The 27,989-nt window shown below is 31.8% G+C and overlaps 1 protein-coding gene and 1 long non-coding RNA gene across 3 annotated transcripts; both read right to left on the reverse strand.

Annotated features, from left to right (window-relative positions):
• Positions 1 to 587: 587 nt before the first annotated feature.
• LOC139503674 (cell adhesion molecule CEACAM5-like) lies at positions 588 to 26,463 on the reverse strand. Its single transcript, XM_071293494.1, has 11 exons — positions 26,351 to 26,463; positions 22,026 to 22,061; positions 12,398 to 12,703; positions 9,526 to 9,831; positions 7,683 to 8,000; positions 6,241 to 6,540; positions 4,608 to 4,904; positions 3,834 to 4,142; positions 2,635 to 2,736; positions 2,122 to 2,149; positions 588 to 886 (listed from the first exon to the last, which is right to left on the reverse strand). The coding sequence occupies exons 1-11, from the start codon at positions 26,385 to 26,387 to the stop codon at positions 751 to 753; spliced, it is 2,175 nt and encodes a 724-aa protein (XP_071149595.1). The 5' UTR covers positions 26,388 to 26,463; the 3' UTR covers positions 588 to 750.
• On the reverse strand, positions 16,625 to 21,439 carry LOC139503676 (uncharacterized). Of its 2 annotated transcripts, none has more exons than XR_011659163.1 (3): positions 21,311 to 21,439; positions 18,872 to 18,979; positions 16,625 to 17,205 (listed from the first exon to the last, which is right to left on the reverse strand). It is a non-coding gene; the product is annotated as an uncharacterized lncRNA (long non-coding RNA). The 2 variants fall into 2 exon arrangements; XR_011659164.1 differs by having other exon boundaries at positions 21,306 to 21,423.
• Positions 26,464 to 27,989: the final 1,526 nt, after the last annotated feature.

Here is a 27,989-nt window from a genome sequence, read left to right on the forward strand (position 1 = left end):
AATAAGGTACATGATCTTTCACACTTGAAAGCATGTGCTATTCACTAGATTTACTTATCAACGCCCTATTTATGTATATAATGTTATATATTTCTATCTTGACTGAACGTGCTTTTATTTGTATATAGATTTAAAGAGCCAGAGACGAGCAATATCTATAATTTAGGTAAGTTAACTGATTTTTCTAAACTTGTTTAACTGTAAAAGAATACAAAAGCTCGTGTAAATCAATGAAGTTCTTTAATTTTGAACATACAATTATCAATTCGACAGTTTAATGGTTTCTGTATTCAAGTTTATTTTCAAAAATAGATTATCTACCATTCACCATTTATTCTGCGTAAGTATAAAATAAAGGCAACAGTAGTATACCGCTGTTCAAACTCATAAATCCATGGACAAAAACAAAATCGGGGTAACAAACTAAAACTGAGGGAAACGCATTAAATATAAGAGGAGAACAACGACACAACCTTACAATGTAACACACACAGAAACGGACCAAGCATCAGACAAAATCCCACGAGATAAACAAATATAACATCAACTAATAAAAATAAAATCAAATAAATGCAACTAAAATAGAATACTGTTATGTATTTTTATTTCAGAAAAAAGTGAACGTCTTGAAAAGAATTATCCTTTTGAGTATGAATTCAAAAACATTAATTATAACTAAACTGTTCATCGTATTACGTGTTTTATATACAAACTGTTTTGAAACCCTTTTATATTAGAACGTCAGAAAAACTACGGTATTGATCGTACAGAGTTTCCGCTTATTGATCTTGAGTCAGTAGTATTTACAAATATTATTTGGTATGGGGATTCTGATGTTTCATCATAATGAATCTCTTGTCTGTTGCCATCTAATTCCTCATCATTTCTGAAGATGATAAATATTATAATCACAACCGATTTCGAGATATATGTCTTTTTTTTGGTGAAAATATGATACCTTACCTCACACCGAACATCAAGCTATAAAGGGCTCCTAAAATAACTAATGTATAAAACCATTCAAACGGGAAAGCCAACGGTCTAATCTATATAAAAACGAGACGCATGGTTGAGCCGTTAGAGAAAATGGACAAGAAGTCAAAATTACATTCAGACAAACAAAACCCGGAGAGATTTAATATATTTTATGTGAAAATGACAATGAGAATGGTGGTCGTAGTATGAACATAGTCAGGTCGTAAGAACAGCTTGATGAGGACGGCAAGAGCGTGCTAGAATCGTACTATGGTCATGAACAGCGTGATATAGTTGTCGTGGAAGCGAAGTTGGGTCGCGGTGCTGTGAGATCATAGCGCATAGAATCGAGCTTTTGCGACGTTTGCGATCACTGAACTAGTACACATTTTTGTTTAGAAGTCAGCTGAAACACGCCTCTACGTGTGGATTGTGGCTTTCGGCTGTTTTCTGCTTTTTAGTTTTTAGGTTGTTGTTTCTTTGACACGTTTCCCATTCCTATTCTCAATTTTATTAAAAAGCAAGATAAGTGCAAAACAGTTATATCAATAGTTATGGTTTTGAATTATTAATTCCAAATTGAATGAGCGTATTTTTTTATTTGTAAATCTAGCTAAACGTTAAACATGCCAAATGAACGGGGTATTATCAACGTGACAATATATTGTATACGGCTAGAAAGTTTTTATTTTCCACAGATGACCTTCAAGTATTGATGAGTGGTTTTCACATATTTAACAAAAAAGTTCTCCAAACACGAGAATGTTCTTTTAACCGTTATATAAGTATTCTTCTATGTTCATTATGTCATAAATACAATCCCGTTCCTTTTCCTCTGAATATGACCTACCGAATGAGACCAATTACCGGGTTTGTTATAACACGACCGGTGCCACATGTGGAGCAAGATCTGCATACCCTTCCGGACCATATGCTATAACTCCCAGTTTTTTTTAGGTTCGTGTTGCTTAGTCTTTAGCTTTTCTATGTTGTGTCTTATGTACTATTAATTGTCTGTTTGTCTTATTTCTTTTTTTTGAGCCATTGCGTAGTCAGGTTATTTTTGATCTAAGGTTTTTATGTTTCTCTGGTATCTTTCGCTCCTCTTGTGTAGCTAGATCCCTTTACTTTGTATAATTTACTTACCCATCACGATTCCGATTTTGAGGTTTACCTGTAACAAAAACTTTATATGTATTCAAGTTTTTTACAGAATTACCGATAACATTGTTTTCAATTAATATGTCTTGTTAAGTACTTTCTATTAAAGGCGGACAAAAGTATGTATGGCTAATGATATACCTAAATAAATAATGTGTACTTAGTTCATATGTTATATTTTTTATTCGATTTTTATATACATTAGACCATTAGTATTTCTGTTTGAAGATGAAGCATTTCCGGTAAAATTAATAGGTGAAACTCATCTAAACTAAGGATTTTCTTATCTCAGGAATAGATTATCTTAGCCGTATTTGGCACATTTTTTTGGAATTTTAGGTCCTCAATGTTCTGCAACTTTGTTTTTGTTAAGCTTTATAACTATTTTGATATGAGTGTCACTGATGAGTCAAATGTAGACGAAACGCTACCTTTGATAACTATAAGATGTTTAAATATCAAAATTAAGGATTAAGGTTTGAATTAAATAAACCTTACCATTTCTGTTGTTACAAAGTACTGCCATTATTATTATGAAGAGCAGCAAAATTGCGACCAACCCAATCACGGCGTATATTATAATGTTCTTATCTTCTTTATCTAAAAAAAAGGCATTCAGTTTTAGTTCAATCCCGGCAGTAACTGTAGTTAAAAGTTATCAAAATATTAGGATAAAAATTTGGAACACACAATAAATGCTGGTCTTGTTAAATACTAAAATCAACTTAAACATCTGAATCTAAAAACGTTGATAAGAGCTAAAACTATTTTGTAGATGTTTTCTTGTTGGTGATGCAGGATTGTTTAGATAATTGTTTTGTATTCAATCCATATAATATAATACATTTTGTGATTTTTACAGGTAAAAACCAACGACAAAACTGTCGAAAAATACACTAAAGATTGTTTCGTACTTAGACCTATAACGGTTTGCTTCTATAAATTGTGAACAGGATGGAAAGTTGTCTCATTGTCACGCATACAACCTTTTCTTGTATTTATGAATAGATCTTATTTTAGGTGAATAAGTATATAAAATTACTGAAAGAGTGTACATGACCCATGCAAATTGAGGTTAAAATGCGTTCATTATAGAAATGAAATATTTGACATCATTGAACTTCAAGTTAAGTGATTAATAGAACTTTACTAAAATTGATTTTGCTCGTTTTATTTTTATAAAATTTTGACAAAAAGTTCAATGACCACACACTTTTTTCTGAAAAAAATCAATTGATACATAGCAATTTGGAAAACACTTGGAAGTTTAATATTTCCTAAGTAATATTGTGTGTTTAAAACGTCCAGCTGAATTTTTAGAGCTATCTCCCAGTAGTGTTATGTACCACCTTAAGGTTTACATACTGGTTTTAAAATGTGGACATGTCTTTGCAGTCAAGTTTTGGATGGTTTTTGTTATAGAATTTATAATGCCTATCTAGGTCTAAGCAACCAAACGTGTGTCTCATTTCGAAACATTTCATAGCTTTCTTTGCCAAAGGGTTTTCCACATTGGGGAAGGCTTTACGATAACCTATAGTTCTTGTCTCTAGTGTAAACGATATCAAATCTTCTTATTTTTGTTATTAATCAGTAATGCTCAGAACCAAATATAAAACCCAATTAACAATGATTAAGTGTTTTATCACATCGCTTTTATTATTTGTTCAAGACAACTACAGTTTAAAAAAGCATACCTTCAATTGATAACTGCAAGCAAACTGATTGGGGTACTTTGTTATTGATTAGATGACTAACATGACAACAGAGAGTTTGTCCACTTTTGTCAGACAATGGAACCACGTCTAATGTTCCCGTTACTGTATAACTTCTATCAATAACATCATAAGACTGTACAATAACAAACTCGTCAGTGTAATGTTGATCCTGGATCCGAATTGAAATGGTTGGAGCAGGATATCCATTCAATGATGAACAAGTCCATGTTCCTGAGGAACCAGATACCATGTTTGTAGGTCCGGTCAGTACTGGGACCTTTGGTGCAACTTAAATGACACGAACATGTTTATCTTATGTTATCTCTACGTATAAGATGTGACGAAATAAATGAGTATCAGTTCAAAGGAATATCATGGTAAGGAATATGAAAACGCGATCTTACAGCCCGAATTATGTTACGAAATTGGGGTTCGGTAATTTTGTTGTACCTTTGTTTTTTAATGGAAACGATCTTGCCATTGATAAAAATGAATGAAAGGTTCAAAGCCAAGAGTTTGTAAACCTTATTAACTGTTCTTATGGCAATGTTCTGTAAACTGCATCTTAAAACCAGATTTTGTATGCCATCTTTTTCGAAAATTAATAAAGCTCTGTTTAAGGCGATCAACAATAGAGCTCTTTCGATATTTTGTAATATTAGTAATTAGATTTGATTGCATAACTAATTTAGTGTTTTCGTTAGACGTTCTTCCTTAGAAAAATTGTTTGAAATGCTCGAAGCTTATACGTACAATATACTTCAATATATGTTGTCGTTGCAAGTGGCTTATTTAATACGCCATTATCCGCCTGACATTCAAACACCTCAAGATGGTCTTCCAAACCAGCAGTAAAAGTTAAAGTTGATGTTGTTACACCGCTGTTTGTAGATCTACTTATACCATTTGTAATGACATTGCCATCTCTCAGCCAATTTAAAGTTGGTGAAGGATTTCCTCCCGTAGATCTGCATATCATTCTTATAGAATCTCCTAAGTGATATTGGTGTGATCCTGTTATAAGTGGTTGACCTGGAGGGTCGTTTGAAGCTATTAAAGAAAAAGAAAATGTTTGTAATGCAGATATACACTTGATAGGAAATCTAAAATGTTACAATTGAAACGAATACAATACTATCCCACTGAGCTATCGTAAATTCCCCTCTTCATAATCTGAACCTTTCTGGGTAATATTTTCAAAGGCGTACACCAACACGTTGTGATTGGTTTAGAACGTTCTAAACATTAGTAAATGAACCAATGACGGAACATTATTTCTATTTTGGTGTATAATCAGTGAGATAATCCTTTGATCCTTTAGATTCTGAATAGGATAATTCTAATTGCATGTTTTTATTATGGTCTACATACGTCATTCCTGAAAATAAGCTTCAAGAAAAAACGGAAAAGGTGAAGTCATTCAATTTAAAAGAAAAGTATAACATGAGAGGAAATAAATTGAACAGCAACATCAGTAAATATTTGAAAGCTGAAGGTCTGTAACGGCAATTCTTTTATATGTTGAATACCAAAATAAAACTAATATTATACATCTACCAAACAAAATTATTAAGATATGCATAAGACATTTATCATTATTATACCTTACATATATTTCAAACATTTTTATTGGGTGAAACCTTATCACGTGACATGGAATAATTCAGTTAATTTTCATTCAATTGCAAGGAAGGACTGATAACCCTAAAAATTTACACCAGCGGTGAATAACCCTATTATTCACCGGTGAATAACCTTTTGAGTTTGTTGATTTGTACTTGAGTTACCTCCCATGAAAATGACGTCACAGATGTAAATAAACAAAATGACAGCGTTCACGTTACACCTGTGGAAGCCCATCGAGAGACGAGGAAATAAGGCATTGGACAGAGTGCCAGCAGCCGATAATATCTCTTATAAACGGTTCTTTCAGGGTCATCAATATTTTACAAAAAGATTCTACTTTTGTTGTAAATTCGAGAAGTTCAACGACAGTATGTGTGTTATGTTAAAAATATAGACACTATAGTAAGTGTTCGAAATGTCCTTCCACTGTTAGTTCGGTATAATAAAACAGTTGTGGCCCCTTGAAATCGATGAATATCCAAAATTGTCAACCCTTAAAAGTTATTTTACTTCGGGCTGAGCCCTCATTGGAATAACCTTCTCGTGTTGACAATTTTGGATATTCACCTTTTCAACGGGCCATAATTGTATAGTATTCATTTTTTTTTTAATTTTTTTTAATATATAGGCAATAGGAACTGATTTAACACTTTACATTTTTTTTAAAACAGCAAAAACTTGTCAAAATAGCATACTTTGTCGATCACATCATTCCTAAAAGATATTTTGCTACACATTTTAAGGAAGTGACAATACATACGTTTAAGTGTGAGATATGTTGTCTTTATTAGTGGTCTCCTTAGGAATCCATTATCGACCTGGCATTCATAAACCTCCATATTATCATCAGCAGATGTTGTAAAAGTCAATGTTGTTGTTGTTATATTTCCACTAGTAGTTGTATTAGTACCAGACGTAATAACAATATCATCTTTCAACCATATTACTGATGGTGGGGGGTTGGCTCCGGTAGAACTGCATGAAAGAATAACAGTTATTCCTATCTGAAATTCTACATAACTACTTGTTTCCGGTTCACCTGGGGCTGTCCTGATAGAAGCTTAAAAAATCAATGAAACTTTTTATCAACAATTTAACAACATTCTAGTAATTGAAATGTATGCCGTGTTCACATTGAGCTGTATGTGTTTTAAGCGTACGCTACACTTAAACTGAATTATTCTCTATAACATCTCCACAATTAAATTATTACACGTGTCTAAACCAATCCAAGGAGTCATCAAGCATTTATAATGGTTTTGCTTTTTTGGAAGACATTTTGCAGTTTTCTGATCATTATAGTTTTGATAATGTAAGATATTCCTTCAGATTTGTATGTCGTGTATATGCAATTATAGGTGGTTTTGAGAACAGATGCTTTGCAGTTTTATTTTTCTCAATGATGTGCCAGTGTTTTCTTATCAGTCTGCCAAGTTTTATAAACAAAGGATTGTATCTAGTTGCTAGCAGGTTTTCACTTCGCTCAATCGATAAGCAATGTAAGCCTTGTTTGGGTTAAGTGTTCACAAATCTAGAAAATAAAGAACGTATAATCTATAGTTAATATTTAAGGAAGTTACATACAGTACAACAAAAAACGAACTTACATAATCATAATCGATAAATCAATTATAGTAATGATATGTCAAAACTTGTTCTTCTCAATCGGGATGAATTCAGTTCAAACATCAGCATTTAAGTGGGAGGTCTTTTTTTTGGCTGATTGAGTTTAAATTCTACTCAACGAATGATAGACTGATTATATAACGCGACACATATTTTCACTTATTGTATACTACTATTTCGGTTCAAATTTTCTTTTTGTCCCTTTAAGGCGATGACAGCTAAGGGTTTGATAAATTAAAAATGAAGTGTGATAATTATAATTTTCAAAAGAAGAACATATTTCTTATAGAGTCACTAATTTTGTTTAATGCATTGTGATATGACCTTGTAAAATCCTGATTTGAAATATTATATAGAAAAAGAGGTCATATTCTATAAAACGGTGGTTTTACAGCTAGTTAAATCTCTCACTTGTATGACAGTCGCATTAAATAAAACTATATGGACAACGATGTGTGAACAACACAATCAGACATAATAAGTAAAATTGTAAAAATAAAGTGTCTTCTTTTAGAGACATGCAAATTGTCTAAACCATATATACGAAAATGTGAAATATAAGTACTAGCTGCTTACATTCTAGTACTTTAAGATTGACAGGGTTACTTATAAAGTGCCGTTTTCCATTGTTCGCTCGGCAGTTATAAATACCCCTGTCATTTTCTGTTATACTGAATATATTCAAATTAGGGTTGGTTGCAGATGTTATAATTTGTCTCTTTGCATTATTTGTCCCCTGAGCTATTATTTCAGCGCTGCCTCCATCAACTTGGGTTTTTTTCCAGTCCCATCCAATAGCTGGTGGTTCGCCATTTATTTTACACGACATAGTGACCTTGGAATCACCTACTATAGCTGAATATGATGTCAAAGACGCGGTAATATTAAGGTCACCTGTTTTTAAAAAAAAAGTTTTGTTACAAATAGTATGATAAATGGTCATATACAATATACTTAATTAAATTCTTGAATATATACGCATTATTTTCTGTATACCCTTTTTTGTCAAAGCAATACTCATAAATGGTTCTTGAGTCCCGTCGGCATGCTTACAGAAACCAACTTATTGCTTATAATTATGATAATGATAAATACCAAATTTTCAGACCATACCAACATCAATGATATTTTATTTTTTGTTAGACGTATAAAACTAACGGGAGAGAAATCTCAACAGCTGTAGTTTCAACCAAAGTCATCAAAATATGACAGGCGGTAATGTAAGTACGCCAGTTACACTCTTCGTCTCTTAATGAATCACCGGTCGCGATACAATCCACATATATGAGCTATATGCCATTATGATTTGGTATATGTGCCATGCAATGTAGAAACAATCCTGTCATTTTTGATAATTTTTCTACGTTGATCACCTTTCAGATAATTTCCCTTGTTATTGCAACACAACGGTAATAAGAACTGCTGACTCCTCAGATTAAATTAAGTTTAATCTTATTATTTTAAGAAGAGGTAATGTTTCTCAAACTTGACGTTTCTTTGAATGGTTGTGCAATCTGTTGTGTTCGTTTTTTTATGTTTTTTTATGTCACAAATTTATTAAACGTCTTTTATTAAACAAGTCTTTTAAAAAAAGCTGGTAACTATTTAATAGCTCTATATGCAAATACATAATGTAAAATATTGGTTTTATAATTTGTTCATTTCATATAGTAAAGTTTGAAAACTATTAAAACACTATTATTTATTATTGCGGCTAAGGTTTTCACTACCAAGGAACCAAGTACCTCAAGCAAAGTTGAAAACTGTTCTAAATAAAGGCAACAGTAGTATACTGCTGTTCGAAACTCATAAATCGATTGAGAAAAAACAAAACAAATCCGGGCTGCAAACTAAAACTGAGGGACACGCATCAAATATAAGAGGAGAACAACGACACAACAGAAACACACCATTGACATATAGCACACACAGAAACAAACTCTAATATTAAAAAGGCCATTTTCCTGACTTGGTACAGGACTTTGAATTAAATAAAAGTTTCGTATAGATAATATAAAAAAGAAGATGTGGTATGATTGCCAATGAGACAACTGTCCACAAGAGACCAAAATGACACAGACATTAACAACTAAAGGTACCGCCCGGCCTTCAACAATGAGCAAAGCCCATACCGCATAGTCAGCTATCATAGGCCCCAATATGACAATGTAAATCAATTCAAACGAGAAAACTAACGGCCTTATTTGTATAAAAAATGAACGAAATACAAATATGTAACACATACACAAACGACAACCACTGAATTACAGGCTCCTGACTTTGGACAGGCACATACATAAATAATGTGGCGGGGTTAAACATGTTAGCGGGATCCCAACCCTTCAATATTTAATTTTTCCTGTAATAAAAAAATCATGACAAAAGTTGAAACCAACATAAATTGATATAATATACTTACTAATAAATCTAAGAACACTATATGAACTGGTATTTGTTCCAACAGCATTTGAAGCAGAACAGACATATTTACCACTATCAGAAGATTGGAAGTTCAGTACTGTTATAGAAGGATTCTGAGTGTTACCACCAGAATACTTCGCTGTATTGCCTGTGTATAATAATTGCCGTTGCTCAGAACCAGTTGGTGTAAAATACCATCTTATGTCTGAGGCTACTGGTTCCCCGGTTACGAAACATGAGATTAATTGAGATTGTCCCTGGAGAACATCAGCCTTAGCAGGAGAAATAGTAACAGTTAAAAGACCTGAAAAGATAAGGACACATGCGCAATATCATTCATGTTAAAACGAAAGAAAAAACCATTACAGGCAAAAACTATACTAAAATTCGTTAAAAAAAATCCACGTAAAGAAGATTTGCTATCAAGAACGAATGCTTGATAGTTAATGCATTACAGAAAAGCATAAAAACCATCAACTTAACAAACTTAAGTCTATTCAAGCGCGTCGGGCAAAAGTCACAAGTTCGAATCCAAGCCAGGGAAGAACAAACAATGTGCTTCTGCAAATTTACAGATCTAACATTGTTGGGCTAATGTTTAGTCGAATTAAATGTACAGAATGTATTTTTAGGCAATACATCGCAGAGTTGTCACTGGTTTAGACGTACTTATAATATGAGTTTTTCTGAGACTGCATCCTGTCTTTATTTGTAGGATCCTTTACGAAAGAAAATTCATCTCTTTTGTAAAAATTCTATATTAATGCCTAGCTTAAAAATTATGTCCTGTGTTACGACGCTTGATAAAACTGACGAAGACAGGTAACTTCCGAAAACTTTATTTTTGTAGAGCCTAGATGGTCGAGTGGTCCAGCTCGTCGGCATTGAGCAAGGCGATTTGGTACCTCGATATCTCAGTAGCTTGAGTTCGAATCCAGGCCAGGAAAGAACAAACAACTTGCCTCCGCAAATTAACATGTTTGGACGAATTATATATACAAATATGTTTTCAGCCTTGTATCACCTTCACCTGCTGGTGATCCGATGGATACACTTTGTTGCAGAGTCACGACTGGTTCAGACGTACTTATAATATTATTATTTCTGTAAATGCATCCTTTAATGGATTTTGTCTTAAAAAACATACATACACAACATAGAATTTGTTTTCAATAACTGGTTCAGACGTACTTATAATATTATAATTTCTATAAATGCATCCTTTAATGAATTTTGTCTTAAAAAAGCATCCATACACAACATAGAATTTGTTTTCAATAATTATAATTTGTATAAAATGTTAACTTGAATACAACATATATATCGCATAGATATTTTTGTTTCAAGTACATGTTAATCATAAGGTCCAAAGACAAAAAAAATCACTGATGAATATATCTAATCTTCAATATAAAATAATAATATTTAAAGCTGGCAACCAGTCTATTCACTGAAAGTCTTTACATCAATGACCAAAAGAGAATCTTACATAATTCTAATTTTAGATAATTTTGAAAGTTTTTACATGGTGGAATTAAAATATTTAATTTGCTGCTCATCGTCAAATCTTGTATTTAAAAAATAACTTACATAACATGAAATTTGAAATGAAATCAGCCTATTAAATACTAATAAAAAATATTGCAATATGCATATTTTTTTTCAGGCTATTTAAAATTTTAAAATATGTATTTACATATAATATTTACACATAAAAGCACTCGAATGATACGTATTTATGTAGAACGAAAGTCATACTCTTTATTAAACATAACGACTTCCGTGTATCTTACGTGATGATTTTATTGAGATATTTATCTATGATTGTACATGTACAACAAGGACTCCGAGCATTCTTCTTTTTTGTGTAACTGATATTAGTATTTTGTGACTGTGTATTTTGTAAATTTCGTAATTATGAATATTATCAAAGTTCTCATATGTAGTTAGTATTTTGATAAATAGGCAACAGTAGTGTACCGCTGTTCAAAAATCATAAATCGATTGAGAGAAAACAAATAAGATAACAACTTCCATTTTCCTGACTTGGTACAGAACATTTTAAGAAAAAAAAACCCGGTGGATTAAACCTGGATTTGTGTATAGCCAAACATTGCGCTTTTATGGCAATGTTAAATATTTCTCTAAAATGACAACATTTTATACAAGTAAATGCTAAAAACATTCAGGATAGAGAAATATACAAATAAACAATACAATTGTACATTTCGACATGCCAACAACAGAATACCAATGAACACGTAAGACAATCTAGAACAGCACACAAAAATAACATAGCAGAACCACGAACTGTCCCTCATACGACTGTATCAACGCCACAAAAGTGGCGTCATAGATGCATTTAACAAATTGGATATAAATCAAGATAACACGGTATTAAATTTAAACAACATATTCACGATATTGCTGTCTTCGGGTTTCAAACTGGAAATTCCGCATCACGGGCTTTGTCACAAATCAGGGCGAATACAGTAGATTCCAGGTTCCATATGTGATATCTAACCTAGAAAACTACTGACTTAATATTTTGGTCATATACATTATTTTGGTCATCAGAAAAGAAAACGGCGTTAAGGGATAGATAGCAAAGCCGTTCAAAAAACCTTTAAAAACATTTTTTGCAGTAAACATCTAACCGTTATATACTAAAAGTATCTTCACGAAGTCTTGTAATGGATTTCAATATGAAGTTTATCTGTTCATGAATGATATGGTCAACTTCATAAGTAAAGCTGTTTGTACAATTATTGCTAAACAGTCTAAATATTGAAAAGATCAGATTTTATTACATTAACTTAATTAGAAATATAGCACATTTACACCGTGAGATACACCTGACTAGAACTGACCTCCATTGACAATAAGCCTTGACATTGTCTGAAATTGTAACCCTACACCAATTGTCGCTTGACAGAAATACTCCTGTTCGTCCTCCTCTATAATGCTATTTATAGTTAAATCCGTAGCATTTGGATATATTACTATGCTGTATTTGCTTCCGCTAGATATTTTCGTTGTTGTACTACCAATGATTGAGCTCTTTGACCAAGACCATGCTTTAGCTTGAGTTCCAGTTATTGTACACTCTATGGTGTAGGACACATCTCCATAAACTGCAGTTCCGTCTAAGGGTTTCACTTTTAATGATATCTGATCTATATAAGAAAAATACATGTAATCTAAAAATAATATTCTATACCTTATATGTTTCAAAACGTTTTTCATGAGTAAACCTCATAAGGAATGTGCAAACCAAAAATTTTGAAAGTATACCAAATGTATACGTACCATATAAAAGTGTAAAACTGTTTAACCCCACGGGAATGACAAATTACAGCCAAATATTTCCATTTCAATGACATTAAAACGCTCCCGAAACGTATAAATGAAAATATTGATCGATGACCATGTACCTTTCAATGAATCACTGCCAACTTCATATTTGTCAACAATTCTTTTCATACATGCATATTGTTTTGTTATATATATTATTTGCATCAAGTCTAGGTAGAATATGAAAAAGAAAATGCAGAAACAAGGCTGATCTGGAAACTAAATTATATACGCATATGAGGAGCGGAAACATTTGTCAAAACTTCAATTTGAACAAAACCCCTTTTTCCATTCACATTTGATTCAAACAAAATTTGCAACATTCGCAGGGGTGTTAAGGTCGTTTCAAGAAAATTTCCATTTTTATACACAAAAAAAAATCATATTGTACTCAAAGTGAGTTTTCTCTGCCTAAAAGCCAAAATACACGTCATATGAGTAATCGGGGGGAAAAGGGTCTATTCTTATTTATATTACAAACTTTTATTTTTAGAAAAATATAAATACACTAGTGTCACGTGACTTTAAACTGAAAGTAAAGACATTTCCCAAAAAAGTCAAAAGTGCAGGTGCAAGATGAAATCGGATCGCCCTGATTTTGGGCTCGTTGTAATCAGGATAACTTGTTTTACTGGAAAAGTGCTGCCACTTAATTTTCATTAGAGGTTTTGTAATTAAAAAACAATAAAACATGGAGAATTTAATCGATTTATTGATTTTTTGGCACTTCGGGTTGTGAAATTTCTTTTACACGAACGCTATATAACTAGTAGCAGCACTTTTCGAAAAGTTTGAAATGTGGCCTTTCTACCAATACCAGCATGCAGTGGGTTGGTATAGCTCTTGCACCTGCACTTTTCAATTATTCTAACATGTTGTAGCATAATCGCCCTAAAATGCACGAAAAAAGCGTTTGAAAGACCCTCTAGTAGTCGGATCGGCTGACGGGAAAACTACGGTATATTTTGTTTTCACCGGCGTTTCATTTAATAATATGTTTGTGCGAAGTTTGAAACAACTATTGTCTTATTGCTATTTAAATTTTTGAAGGCAAAAAACATAATTATTCAGGTCATTATTATACACCCCAAACGTGGGTTACATGCATGTAGTGTTGGGGCATGCAGCCTTCCCCCCTTTTTTGTTCAAATCCGGAATCGCATCTCGGGTGCTTGTATAGTTCTTGTTCTACAAATCAAAGTTCAATATATAAATTAATTTAATAGATAAGCCTACAAGGTCATTATTATACACCCCATACGTGGGTTACATGCATGTAGTGTTGGGGCATGCAGCCTTCCCCCCTTTTTTTGGTTCAAATCCGGAATCGCATCTCGTGTGCTTGTATAGTTCTCGTTCTGCAAGTAAAAGTTCATTATATAAATTTTGATAGATTATCCTACTAGGTCTCTTCTAGTGTTTGTGTATTGTGAATCATTAACATTTTAATGAAAAAAGCTGCATTAATAAAGAAATTGGGTGTGTCATTGGTAATGTTTAAATTATAAATATACTTAACTCCTACCTGCATCACATCAATAGATGGAGATTTTATTTGTTGAATATTTCCTGCTTATCAAGTGTGACTGGTATCAATTGTAAATCATGATTTGTCACTTTTAGATTCATTCTGGTGATTCTTTTGCATCTATTTTCACCAGCTGCTATGCCAGTTTTTTTGTATGGCTTGCTTTTTTTTTTATTATGTCGGACTCCATAGTTATTTCCTGCGTCTTATTACACAGAATATTCCCTTTCAACCAATCTGGAGCAGTATTTGACTTATTCTAATATCCTTACAGTTACTTGGTAAAATTATTCTGCCCTACTTTTACTGATTTTATTATGTTTGTAATTCAAAGGCATACATTTTAAAATTTGTACACCAGCATTAACATTGGGGATATAATTCCTTTTTTCATAGAATGTGCGAGTTTCAATATTTGCACAAACTACCTTTTGGAGTAAAGATTAAAAGATAAGACATTGAGTACCCCAAATTTAAAAAAAACAAACTTTGTGCTCTATAATTTATGCTTCCACTACATGTATATACCAGTTTCAAAAATTATTTCAGATGCATACATTGTATACGACTTATTTTAATCTCATCTGATTTGTTTCAGATTTAGGTATATATGTACAGTGTACATTGTACCTATGATTCAATCTGCAGCCTTGTAAATATATCATCTTAATTTCTCAACCTCAAAAGACATCAAAGAATACAATTCTATCATGAAGTTGGAAATAGGGACCTATTTTTTACTGCCGCTCATTTCATATTAAATTCCTGCCTTCTGTGCAAAGTGTCCACCAATACAAATGGACAGCAAAGAAATAGTCGTATGTGCTTATGTGAAGTCACATTCAGCACAATCAATCAATTGTGTTTTCATTATTAAGTGCCATAATATTTTAATTCAGGTTCATCATGTTCATCTCAAAGATGTTAAAATCAGAAAACTTATTTCTTATCAACTGCTGAGATTGGAGTCAACTGAAATGGTATTTCTTTTCTGTCCTAATAGAATAAATTTTATGTACCAGAATATACATCTAAATACAGAATTAACTAACTTAATATAATTTATACATAACCACAATCCCGAAGTGTCAGATCAATCAGAATGAATCGATTTCCATGATATAGGGGAAAGGACAATTAGTCAGACGGAAACTCATAAAATGATACAATGTACATTTTTGTATGTACGTGTTAACCATGGTAACGGTTATAGAACTACAATGTACTGCCTACCAAAAATCATGGGTTAATCTTTACCTGACCCAATCACAAAAAATAACACAACTTAATTGTTAATCAAAACTTCATTGGCAATTATACCACATCATCTTTTTTTTTAATGAAATTCTAGCTGTACTACATATACATACACGTAATTACATGTATGATGCATTCAAATTTAAGATATATAGAAAGTAATTTCTGTCTGTGTGTTGGAAATGCTGTCTCATTGCCATACAAATGTACATGTAAAATGTATTATGTATGCACATGATGCATATGGTAATATAATGCTGTACATGTATATCTAACATCAGTTGCTAATCTTGCTAGATATAAGAATTTTTTATATTGTGGAAATATTCCATCACAAGTTTCCAAGTATACCATGTATACCAGTAGAAAATTAAATGCATATGAACATGTTAATGTACATATGTACAAAAGAGCAGCTACATGATAAATGCAAGCAAAGAAAAATATCCAACATTTTTTGGTTCAAACATTCTGTGGATGTTACATTTGTACATTTGTACAGAGGTCTTGCTCAGTATTGAAGGCCAATATCAATATGACCAACAACTGAAATCAAAACACTTTATAATGCTTTTGAACATTTTGTAAACCTGTATAGTCTGTGTTATGAAATGAGATTGAAATATAAACCATGACAAACTATGATTTTCTTGTTCTCTGGTGGCTAATACATGTATATGACTAGTTGTTCTCTGATTGAGAGTTGTTTCATTGGCAATCATATGTCATGTATGTCATATTCTTACTTTTATAATTACATGTACATGTAACTACATAGGTGGTGCATCAGTGAATTGCATGCTTACATTTGTACATGTACAATGTACATGATGTAATTTGTATATGTCTGAAATGTACATATGATATCTGTAAGTTTTCTGGTAGGATTAATATCTATATTGAATTACTTTTTACATCGCTTTCCTGTAATTGCCATAAAAATAACAAAACACTCATAGAAGTCTTATAAATGAATATTTCAAAATTCCCCTTTACCATGTTTACAGTTCAACTGAATATCATATGTCTATCTGTAGATCTCTCACTCGTCTTGGTTAGATATTGCAGATTTTTTAAAACATTTCATGAAAGAGACATAAAATTACATTTCTGACATCCGTGAAATACAATATTTTAACTGAAATCCTTTTTGAAACTCCTATTTTAAGACTATTCACAAATCTCCAAACGGCCTTTATTATGTATATTTGGTATTCCTTTTAACTGTCACATGTGTCAAGTAAAAACTCTTTAAGATGGTATACATCAACTTCAATAATGATGAAAAAGAAGTTAAATTGTCCAATTAATAATATTCCTCTCTATTTCAGCATCAATACACTAAATTCCAATTCATTTGGTTTTGAAACAGTCAATGCTTCTACTTAGTACGGTGCATTATGTAGAATTGCTGTCATTTTTCTATTTTTCATGGACATATTTGGTGGCTTTCTAGACAAATTTTAATCAGATCTTCCATAATGGCCATGATGAGTTATAAGTAACTTTTAACTGGTGTCTGACTGCAGGTCTTCATCCCTGAAATATGAAAATGCAAATATAATACAAGTACAATGTATATATCAAATGAAATTTTCAATATGAGAAAAGTAATCAAAAGTTAGTGCAAACATACTTCTTCAAAAAGTACTGTTAAAATGCTAACACAATAATTCTCGTCCTTTTTTACCAGTAGTAATGTCTTCATTCAACATTTGAACAAAAAATAAATTTTCCAAACACATTTTAATAAGGCGCACTATGTAAAATGTAATAAATATTTAAATATTATGTTGAACTTCATTATTTTGTATCTCCTTTTCCAAATGTGAACAGTGACAGGAATACTTCAATATCAACATGATCAATATCAAGAATCCACAAGAAATTTTAGCTAGCAAGTTCAGTATATTATTATTATCATGGTTATAGGCATATCTGTCATGTCTGTGTAAATAAATATTACTGCTCGTACATATATATACAGACACTGAAGGACGCCTCCGGGTACGGGAATTACATGTTGGTGACCTTCTGCTGTTATTTTTTTTTTATTTGGTCAGGTTGTTGTCTCTTTGACACATTCCCCATTTCCATTCTCAATTTTACTTCATTTTGAATTCAGAAATTATCATGATTTATATTAAGTACATTAATTATTGTATTGCAATTCTTGAAGAATGGAAAAAAAAAGTGAATTTGTAGGATACTTATACAAGTGAATTTGTAGGATACTTATACAAGTGAATTTGTAGGATACTTATACAAGTGAATCTTATTTACTTGTACATGTTGTATGGGTAAACCAAAAAATGGCATAGTTATGTCCCTTACACATTCAGAATGTTTTACATTGTACTTGTTTTACATCCTTTTTTCTTTCTTGTATTCTTGAGATTTTTTTGCACTAATCGAATTTTAAATTGTGTACTCTCTGCAGATGTCTTTACCAATCATTTAAGTGTAATTTCATAGACAATGAAAATCCCATTTGTCTGTTATCTTCATAACACTGCTCATTTACAAGCCTCAAAGGAGCAATTTTTGAAGGCCTTGCACAAATATACAAGATCTTTGCTCAATCAATTTCTTTGATGGATTCATATAATGAGATGAAACATTGAACTTAAAATAAAAAAAAAATTGAGCTAAACTGGGAAAAATCACCATGATCAATAAAGGCATGATTCACATCTCAAAACTTGAGGATTTTTTTTAGGATTGAAAGAAATGTTTACATGGTTTACTTGTACAAGTAAATTTTTGAGAAAATTAAGGCTAGATTATTCAAACATTATCTATTTACTTATACGTGTTATGTGTATTTTTTTTACTTCTTCAAGTAAATAAAATAAACTTGTACAAATACATGTAGTACCCCTGACTATGTATGTGTCTGTAATATTTAATTGAGCACTTGTTTGTTGCTGTTTGTTTGTTTGTTTGTTCATTCACTTTTTTCTCACATAAATAAGGCCATTAGTTTTCTACTTCAACAGGTTTATTAATATTATGATTTGGCGCCTTTTAGAGAAGACATTGTGGCAGAATGTGTTTTTCTCATTGTTGAAGGCCATAAGGCCTAAATGATGACATATATATAGTTTTTAATTTCTGTTTAACTTGGGACCCTTCAGGTGAGTCGTCCAATTGTACATGTACAATAGTTAGATCATGTAGATAATTGCAGGATAAAACAATTTACCTGTCTATAATACATGTAATGAAGCTCTCCAAATTCAAACCATTACTTTATATTTCATCACAGCTTGAATGGCATACTGTAACCTCAATCCTGTTATTGTCAGGTGACCTAAAAAAAAAAAAGAGAATGTAATTATATACTTTTTTTTTAAAATAAAGGAGCATGAAAAATTGAAAACAGCAGGTTCAATAATTTCATGCGTCCATAGCACTTTTCTGGCTGAGTCTGGATTTACCTTCATCAGGAACGCTCAAAGCCAAACATTTAAAATCCAAAGATGTACAAGTAGTGAATAAAATTACAGAGCTATATGTCATGTATGTCAAGAATAGTATGAACCTGTGTATACATCGTAACATGTATAATCATGATAATGAATCATATATTTTTTAAAATAAAGAAATCACTTTTGCCATACAATAGAAATACAATGTAGGAAGATGTGGTGTGAGTGCCAATGAGACAACTCTCTATCATGTCCATCCAAATAACAATTTATAAAAGTAAACCATTATACATGTAGGTCAATGTATGGCCTTCAACACGGAGCCTTGGCTCACATCAATAAACAAGCTATATAGGGCCCCAAAATTACAAGTGTAAAACCATTCAATCAGGAAAACAAACGGTCTAATCTATATAAAAAACAAGAAACGAGAGACACTTATAAATTACATAAACAAACGACAACTACTGTACATCAGATTCCTGACTTAGAACAGGTGCAAACATTTGCAGCGGGATTAAATGTTTTAATGACAATGTTTATATTAATGCAAATTAAATGAACCCAGGATATGCATGTTGCTAATTTTTGCTCGTCTTAATGTAATTTTTATGATTAACTAGAAGTGCTGAGAACACTGCTCACAATAGCCAGCCCCCTCCCCCACAACAAATATAAAATACTATAAAACAAACAAGTGAATCTGTGAGCTACTGATCACTTTTGATACCCCCATACACTTTAAGAATTTTAAGGTACACAGGAATTTGTTGAGTGATGAATATGAAAAAGCATCACACGGTATTGCTGACTCATATAAACCCTCAAACCAAATTTAAGAAGTCCATGTTATTTTCCTGAAAAAGATGCGACGAAAAATATTCAATTCTGGAACAGACAGACAGACTGACTTTAATATACCGTCAAAATTGACCGTTTCTAAACAGGCTGTGGCCTTTTCCATTTAATAAATGATATGATTTGCATCCGTTCATGCTTGTACACAATTGTCTGTTATAACAGAATACACAGCTTTATTACAAGTGGGTTTTTTTTCCTGCCTCTTGGACATGAGGTCTCGCAATGAAAATTTTAAAAATACCATTATGGCTCGATTCTGTTTACTGGGGATATACATGTATATAGCTGAACACTGAACAGGGACACAGTTCAGATATTTGATATCATCCATGTACTCTAATTTTAGAGGGAAAGTGGATGCAGTGACTATTCAATTTTAATACTGATTATAATTATTATATATACTGTATAAAAATAATATGTCATGTACATGATGTATGTCAAAAGCACGAGAAGTTAAAGAGTATGACAGGAAACATGGAAAATAAATAAGGGGAAACATGAAGCACACATCAAGTCATCCTACCAAACACGAAACATAGAAGATAAAACGTCTGAACACGAAAACAAGTTGGTGACCTTCTGCTATTGTCTGTTCTATGGTTGGGTTGCTGTCTCTTTGACACATTTTAATACGAAAGACACCGAACATATGTTCTCATAGTTTATGACTTTATTCATTATAGGTTGAAAAATACACAGTGGCGGGTTCAGGAATTTTCATAAGTGGGGGCCCACTGACTGACCTAAGAGGGGGCCCGCTTCAGTCACTCTTCAATGATTCCCTATATAAGCAACCACATTTTTTCTCAAAAAGGGGGGGCCTGGGCCCCCTGCCCCCCCCCTAAATCCGCCCCTGATACAGGCAAAGTTTAGATGTTTATGAAGTGTCCTATATTTTGACTTTAGTGGAACCTTATTATCTGATCTCTTAGTGCACAAGCCATTCCCTCTGCATTTTAGTATATATCTCTAGATTGTAATACCTGAAAGCGATAAATTACACCTAAGTCGTGTTTTGTCCTGACATTGGATCATATTGAATAAATTTTCCATTTGTTCTCATCAGTTTCTTCAACCAGGTCGTTATAATCTCAACTGACAAACATGTGCACGGTTACTTTAGTTATTTTCAATTAACCAACTTGCAAACTGCAAGCTTCGCAACTACATTGAATTTCCAAATAAGGTAAACAGGTGGGCGGAGCTTAAACTCCGCTTGCTACTTTTCTTTTGATAAATACAGCTTTCACTCAAATTATTTCCATTTCTTGATGTGAAAATACATTATAATATTAAAAAAGACACCATATGCCATATATTTCATTATTCATGCGATACGCGTACCTTACCTATTGCTACATTTGTTACTGTGTCTGCAACGTCAAAAGTCGCCCGCCATTACACATTCTGATCTAGATAGGGGAAATAACTCCTGCACTGTTTTTTTATTCGGTTTTGCGGGAAAACCACCTTAATGTCGCTGCGTTCAAAAGTACCCCAAATCTATTTTTGTTGAATTTACACAAAATCGATATGCATTTAAAGAAAGAAATTGTCATACATAACACAATTATCTATCAACATATACCAGGCTTATAGTTTGATACACCAGACACGAATATCGTCTACATAAGACAAATAAGGGATGTAATGAAATAAAAAGCAACAAAAAAAAAAAAAAAAAAGTTGAGCCTTGAGGACCCAAATTCCAAAAAATGTGCAATAAAATGTTTCTTATGCACCTCACTTTTACCCATACAACAAAATGTGTACATCATAAGACCATACGCATTATATTAAGTAGTAGTTAATAGATTTCAAGAGTTGTTAGTAAAAAAACCCAACATGGAGTACTCAGTCTTATCATAAGCAGTATAACTTAAATACTGGTAACGTAGAGATAAATTAAAATACAGGGTTTATAAAACATAGAAAACATTGTTGTTAACATAAAGGCTAATTAAAAAATGTAAATAAACATTTGAAATATTAGTGATAGCATTATGGTTTTTCAGGAGCTGGTAAAAGAAGCTTAACAAACTGTGTATTAACATGATTTCTTACCTCCGTTTTGTGCTCCAACCTTCGTTATCGATATAACTAAAATATTCAAGAACTTAAGATTATATTTGTATTCTTTCAAGACTATTAACCATACAAATATGGTGTTGACATAAAAAAGTTTTCATCAGAATATATATGCATTCTTTGGATATATATTTGGATTTCTTACACAAAACTGAAACATAAGATATTAAAACAAATCCCTACAATCACAGTGTTGTTGAATGAATTAATTAATAATGTCAATCATTTTGATCTTTCTTTCTGCAAAAGTTTTCATGATACCTAGTGTTTATTTATTTGTAGATGTCATGACAATAAAGTTTTTGTCGGTAAAACAAATAGATTTAACATGTTAGTTTACTTCAGTTTCGTTTAATTCATTGCCCACTCCTGCAAATGTCCCGTGAAATATATGTCAATTTATGAATATCAACATATATTGCTTAAGTTGACATTTTCAGCTGCATGATGTTTGGGATGTTACAAAAAAAACATTAGAGGATTTAAATTTTTTTTAAAAAGAGAAAGAAAAAACAAAGTGAAAAGATTCGTTAAACTTTTTGATAAAACTCAAATCAACCAACGACAGATCACTATACATAAACAAAAAATCAAATATATCTTTTGTTCATCAAATTTGAAATAATGACTTCCATTTTTGCTCTGTGTTCTTTTTGAGCAACATGCTACACAATGAATTTATGAATAAACTGCACACATTTTACAATTAACTACCTTTCCGAGTAAGACAAATGTATTTTACCTCCTCTACATTTCTAGGAATATCATTGGTTTAAAGCGTCCGCGTGGAGACCATGTATATTCCATATTAGGTTAGAAGGGAGGCGGGGCTTATTTCAATATACGGTTAGTAGTTGAGTCATGACTTTGGCGGGACTATTTAATTATTTAAATGTATTGAAAGTTCTGTTTAATATTGTTATATCAAGGTTGTTGATATTAAATTGTTAGTGTTGACATTAGTTTTTTTGTGCAGACCAATGAAAGTAGGTTTTAAAAATTGAACACTTGAACACTTTAGTATAAAAACCTAAAAATGTGGTATGATTGCAAATAAGACAACTCTAGTCTGAATTCAACAAATAAAGATAGTCGGTAAGACAAATTCGTTACATAGTAATCTAGTGACCTAATACAATATATACGGGGTCAGTAAATTCCATATGGGGTTCGAGCTTCGCTCTCATCCTATATGGAAGTTACTGACCCCGTATATATCGTATTAGGTCACTAACACACTATGTAACTAATAATATTTAGATATATTTTAAATCATCTGCACCTCTTATATAAATGTGTGATTGACATTTAGAACAATACGTGGTTTTGTTTCGTGCACATTTTAATTGTTCATCAAGACGAGTAATTATAACCTGATGTCATGTTAATGATTGTAATTGTTAATCTAAATTGCTGCCTAATTTTAGCTTAGTGTGTTTAAAGCATTTGTTATGAAGATCATATGCATTATTTTAATTTTGAAAGACGCCCGAGGTTTTTTGTTTGGTTATTTACAAAAGGCGTATTAAAAATTGATATGCTTACAAAATAACATCAAGTAAAGTCATCAAAATTAACAAACCGATAAGTGTAATGAGCCATTTGTTAACAAATCGTATAAATCTAGACAATATTTGTGAAATTTAAAAGATAGAAAGTAATAAATAAAAGAATTTTTTTAATGAATATACCTTTTCAATATTTTCAATATTTGACAGAGATATGCGTTATTCAAATTTGTATTAAATTTTGTATTTTATGAGTTTCAAAGTTAAAATACTAACTTCCGCGTTTAGAAATCATTTTGTTTTCTCTCAGTACGTCAAAGAATTTCAGTATGTTATTATATAGATGTAAGTAGATGTGTTTTGAGTGCCAATGAGACAACTCTCCTTCCAAATCACAATTTGTAAAAGTAAACTAATATAGGTCAAATGCTAGCCTTCAACACGGAGCCTTGCAAACACCGAATAGCAAGCGATAAAGGGACCAAACAATTACTATTGTATAATCATTTGGGGTTCTTGTTGCTTATTCTTAAGTTTTCTATGTTGTGTCATGTGTTCTATTGTTTGTTTATTTGTCTTCTTTCATTTTTAGCCAGGCGTTGTCAGTTTATTTTCGATTTATGAGTTTGACTGTCCCTCTGGTATCTTTCATCCCTCTTTTATACAGGTTAATTAACGGTAAAATAAAGACAGAAACCAAAAATTACCCATGAACCACATCTACAAACGACAACCACTAAACAATAGGTTCATGACTAAGAACATAATTTTTGTTGATATCCTACACTTAAATACAAACAATAATCCCGACACATATACATCTTTGACCAGCTAGAATATACACAATGTACATTTAGAATTCATTGAAGTCATATGTAGATATAGAAAGATGTGGTATGAGTGCAAATGAGACAACTCTCCATCCAAGTAACAATTTATAAGAGTAAACCATTATAGGTCAAGGTACGCCCTTCAACACAGAGCCTTGGCTCAAACCTTCTCCCTTTTCTGAAACGATAGTATAACATCACAACATAGAAAAAGACACTATAAAATATCAATTGAAAGTCTTAATTTAATTAAAAAGAGTGAAAACAACTGTTGTATTCCTGACGTGGTACAAACATATGTGGTGCAAACATTATTACAAGACATAGGTTAAGCATGTTATTTATGTATTATTGTCATTTTGTTTATTTTCATTGGTTACATCTTCTAACATCAGACTCGGACTTCTCTTGAACTGAATTTTAATGTGCGTATTGTTATGCGTTTACTTTTAAATATTGGCTAGAGGTATAGGGGGAGGGTTGAGATCTCATAAACACGTTAAACCCCACTGCATTTTTGCGCCTGTCCCAAGTCAGGAGCCTCTGGCCTTTGTTAGTCTTGCATTATTTTTAATTTAAGTTTCTTGTGTACAATTTGGAGTTTAGTATGGCGTTCAATATCACTGAACTAGTATTTGTTAAGGGGACAGCAGAAGGACGCCTCCGGGTGCGGGAATTTCTCGTAAAAAATGGTGGATTTAACCTGGTTTTATAGGTAGCTTAACCTCATTGGATTTTGTCTGATGCTTAGTCCGTTTCTGTGTGTGTTACATTTTAATGCCTTTCCCTTAGTTTTAGTTTGTTATCCCGATTTTGGTTTTTGTCCATGGATTTATGAGTTTGAACAGCGGTATACTACTGTTACCTTTATTTAACCTCTCACTTGAAGAAAAAAATATTCTATACAAGATAGTAAACTTAAAGTTTACCATATTTAATATATTCAAAATCAAAGAAATATATATTTTCCTAAATTTCATTCAATAATGTTTGCTTGTGGTTGTTAAACAATGGTCGAAAGATGCAAGATCAAATATTGCGATTCCATAATTGTGCATACATAAAATGTATTCAAAGTTCCAAAAGACCTCTCCCGTTGGAGATTAAGAGCAATAATAAAATACTTGTTACAATTTCTTTATTTCAGTGTTGCTATGCGATTAATATTATCTATAATCTTGGGAAGAAAGAAAGGGGCAAATGAGATATTATAATATATATCAGAATATATTAATCTTATTAGTTTGAAAAGAAATACTTTACATAAATAATTAAACAACAGTTTTTTTACGATTTGTTTGCCTTCATCATGATTGTCACTTGAAACATTTTTTACAAGGACACGATTCAGGACTATGGTTATTTAAAGATATCTACTATTCAAATATAAATTTAGATTTTAGATAATAATTGGTATTAATGCCGTTACGTTGAACAGTTTAATTTATAGAACGTAAACTTATGATTGTAGGGGGAAGTGCATATAAAACAGTTGATAGCATTTATTTAACACTGAATTTATCGAAAAAATGTGTTACTTAAATTTGGTTGTATGTGTAAATAATTATAAAAAAAGATGATTGCCAAAGAGACAACTCTCCACAAAGACCAAAATGACACAGAAATTAAAAACTATAAGTCACCGTACGGCCTTCAACAATGAGCAAAGTTTATACCGCATAGTCAGCTATAAAAGGCCCCGAAATGACAATGTAAAACAATTCTAACGAGAAAACTAACGGCCTTATTTATTTTAAAAAAAATATAAATGAACAAAAAACAAATATGTTACACATAAACAAACGACAACCACTGAATTACAGGGCCCTGACTTTGGACAGGCACATACATACATAATGTGGCGGGGTTATTAAACATGTAAGCGGGATCCCAAACTTCCCCCTAATCTGAGATAGTGGTATACAGTACAAAATAAGAACGCACTTTAAAAATAAGTACATACCATGTATTAGGATCAAATGAAATACTGAGATATCCATATTTACTTAATGAGGAAGTATATTTCACTAATCACTTAAAGTTTCATCGACGATGTGTATCAGGTTTAACAATTTCAATGAAAGGTCCTGTGTGAATAAGAAATTTAAATAGCACTATTTCGAGACATAACAAAATTATCGAAAGTAATTATACGACAAGTAGATGGTTTGGGACAATATTGCATTCATCTTATTACATGTATTAAGGATGTTTGCTACTCTAATTTAAAATAACAAGCTTTTAGAAAGACTATTGTATATTGATAGCATAAAAAGAAAGAAACGAAAAAAGCCAAACAAAAAATTAGGGTGTGCTTGTTTTCCAGACATAAGCCGTTGAAAATTAGGCGGGAAATAATTCTCTGAAGACTTTTCATATATTAAACATTGACACCTTTTGTCTTTCAAAAACGATGAAAACAATAACAAGGATTCTATAAGAGTTTCAAAGATGACATTTTAAACTATATTTGATAAAATAAGCGACAGAAAAGTAGGGGTTAATGGGCAATTTTTTTTAATGGCATAACATGGATAAAACCAGAGGATTTCGAATATCTGTCAAAAATTAAAAAAAGCATGACGAGTGAACTTATTGACTAAAGGATGTTCACTACTCTGTTTCAAAACAACAAACTTTTAACAAGATTTTTATGAATCGATGGCCATATGAAAACCTGAATTAAAAGAGCAAACAAGAAAGGGGTGTGTCGTTGGGTTTGAGATATATCAACTGCAGAGTTTAGCGGGATATTATTTTCTCAAAATTTTAATGATAAATTTAACATTTTCACCCTTTTTCAAAATCAATGCAAGAATAGCAAGGATATTAAATTCTTTCAAAAGTGGCTTTTTAAACTATATGTAATAGAAGTATAAAAAAAAAAGCAAAGTAGGTGTTAGCGGGTTAAAAGTATATGTACCGCAAAATAGTAGCGAGTATTTGTCCGTTCGTTTGTCTATTTAATATTTCTGTTGCACTCAAGTGCTACGAACAATATGACTTTATTTTTGTTTAGCAGTTTAACAATGTTTAACATGGATAAGTGGTAACATGTACATGGAACAGTTTTTGGATCAGTCATTCGACTACTGCATGACAGATTATATAAAACTAATTGGCAAAAATGTCGCAAAAAGGATAGTTGAGACTTTAAGATTTTCTTCTCCTAAAATACAATATTATTGATAACAATTTATTAACATGCAAATACAATGTATTTCAAAAACATTTTAAACAATTCATCCGTCTGGTTATTAAAGTCGACATATAAACAAATGCGATAGAGAGATAAAGTAAATACATTATCCATCGTTTGCTGTATTTTCTCGTTGTGTTAAAGACCCACTGGTAGCCTTGAGCTGATTTCTGATCTTTAGTCGAAGATCTTTTGACACAATTCCAAATCTCACTCTCAATTATGTCATTTCTAAGATAAAGATAAAAATACATATTATTTTTTTTGATTCAGATACTGGAAAAACATTCTGACAGGTTTCTTATTTTTGAAATCGCTTTTTTTCCGTAAGATGTGTATTTTTGTTAGGTTAAGCATCAATGATATAACTTAATCGTATTTGGTACAACTTTTTGGAATTTTG

Source organism: Mytilus edulis, chromosome 14, assembly GCF_963676685.1.
Source record: "Mytilus edulis chromosome 14, xbMytEdul2.2, whole genome shotgun sequence".
NCBI lineage: Eukaryota > Metazoa > Mollusca > Bivalvia > Mytilida > Mytilidae > Mytilus > Mytilus edulis.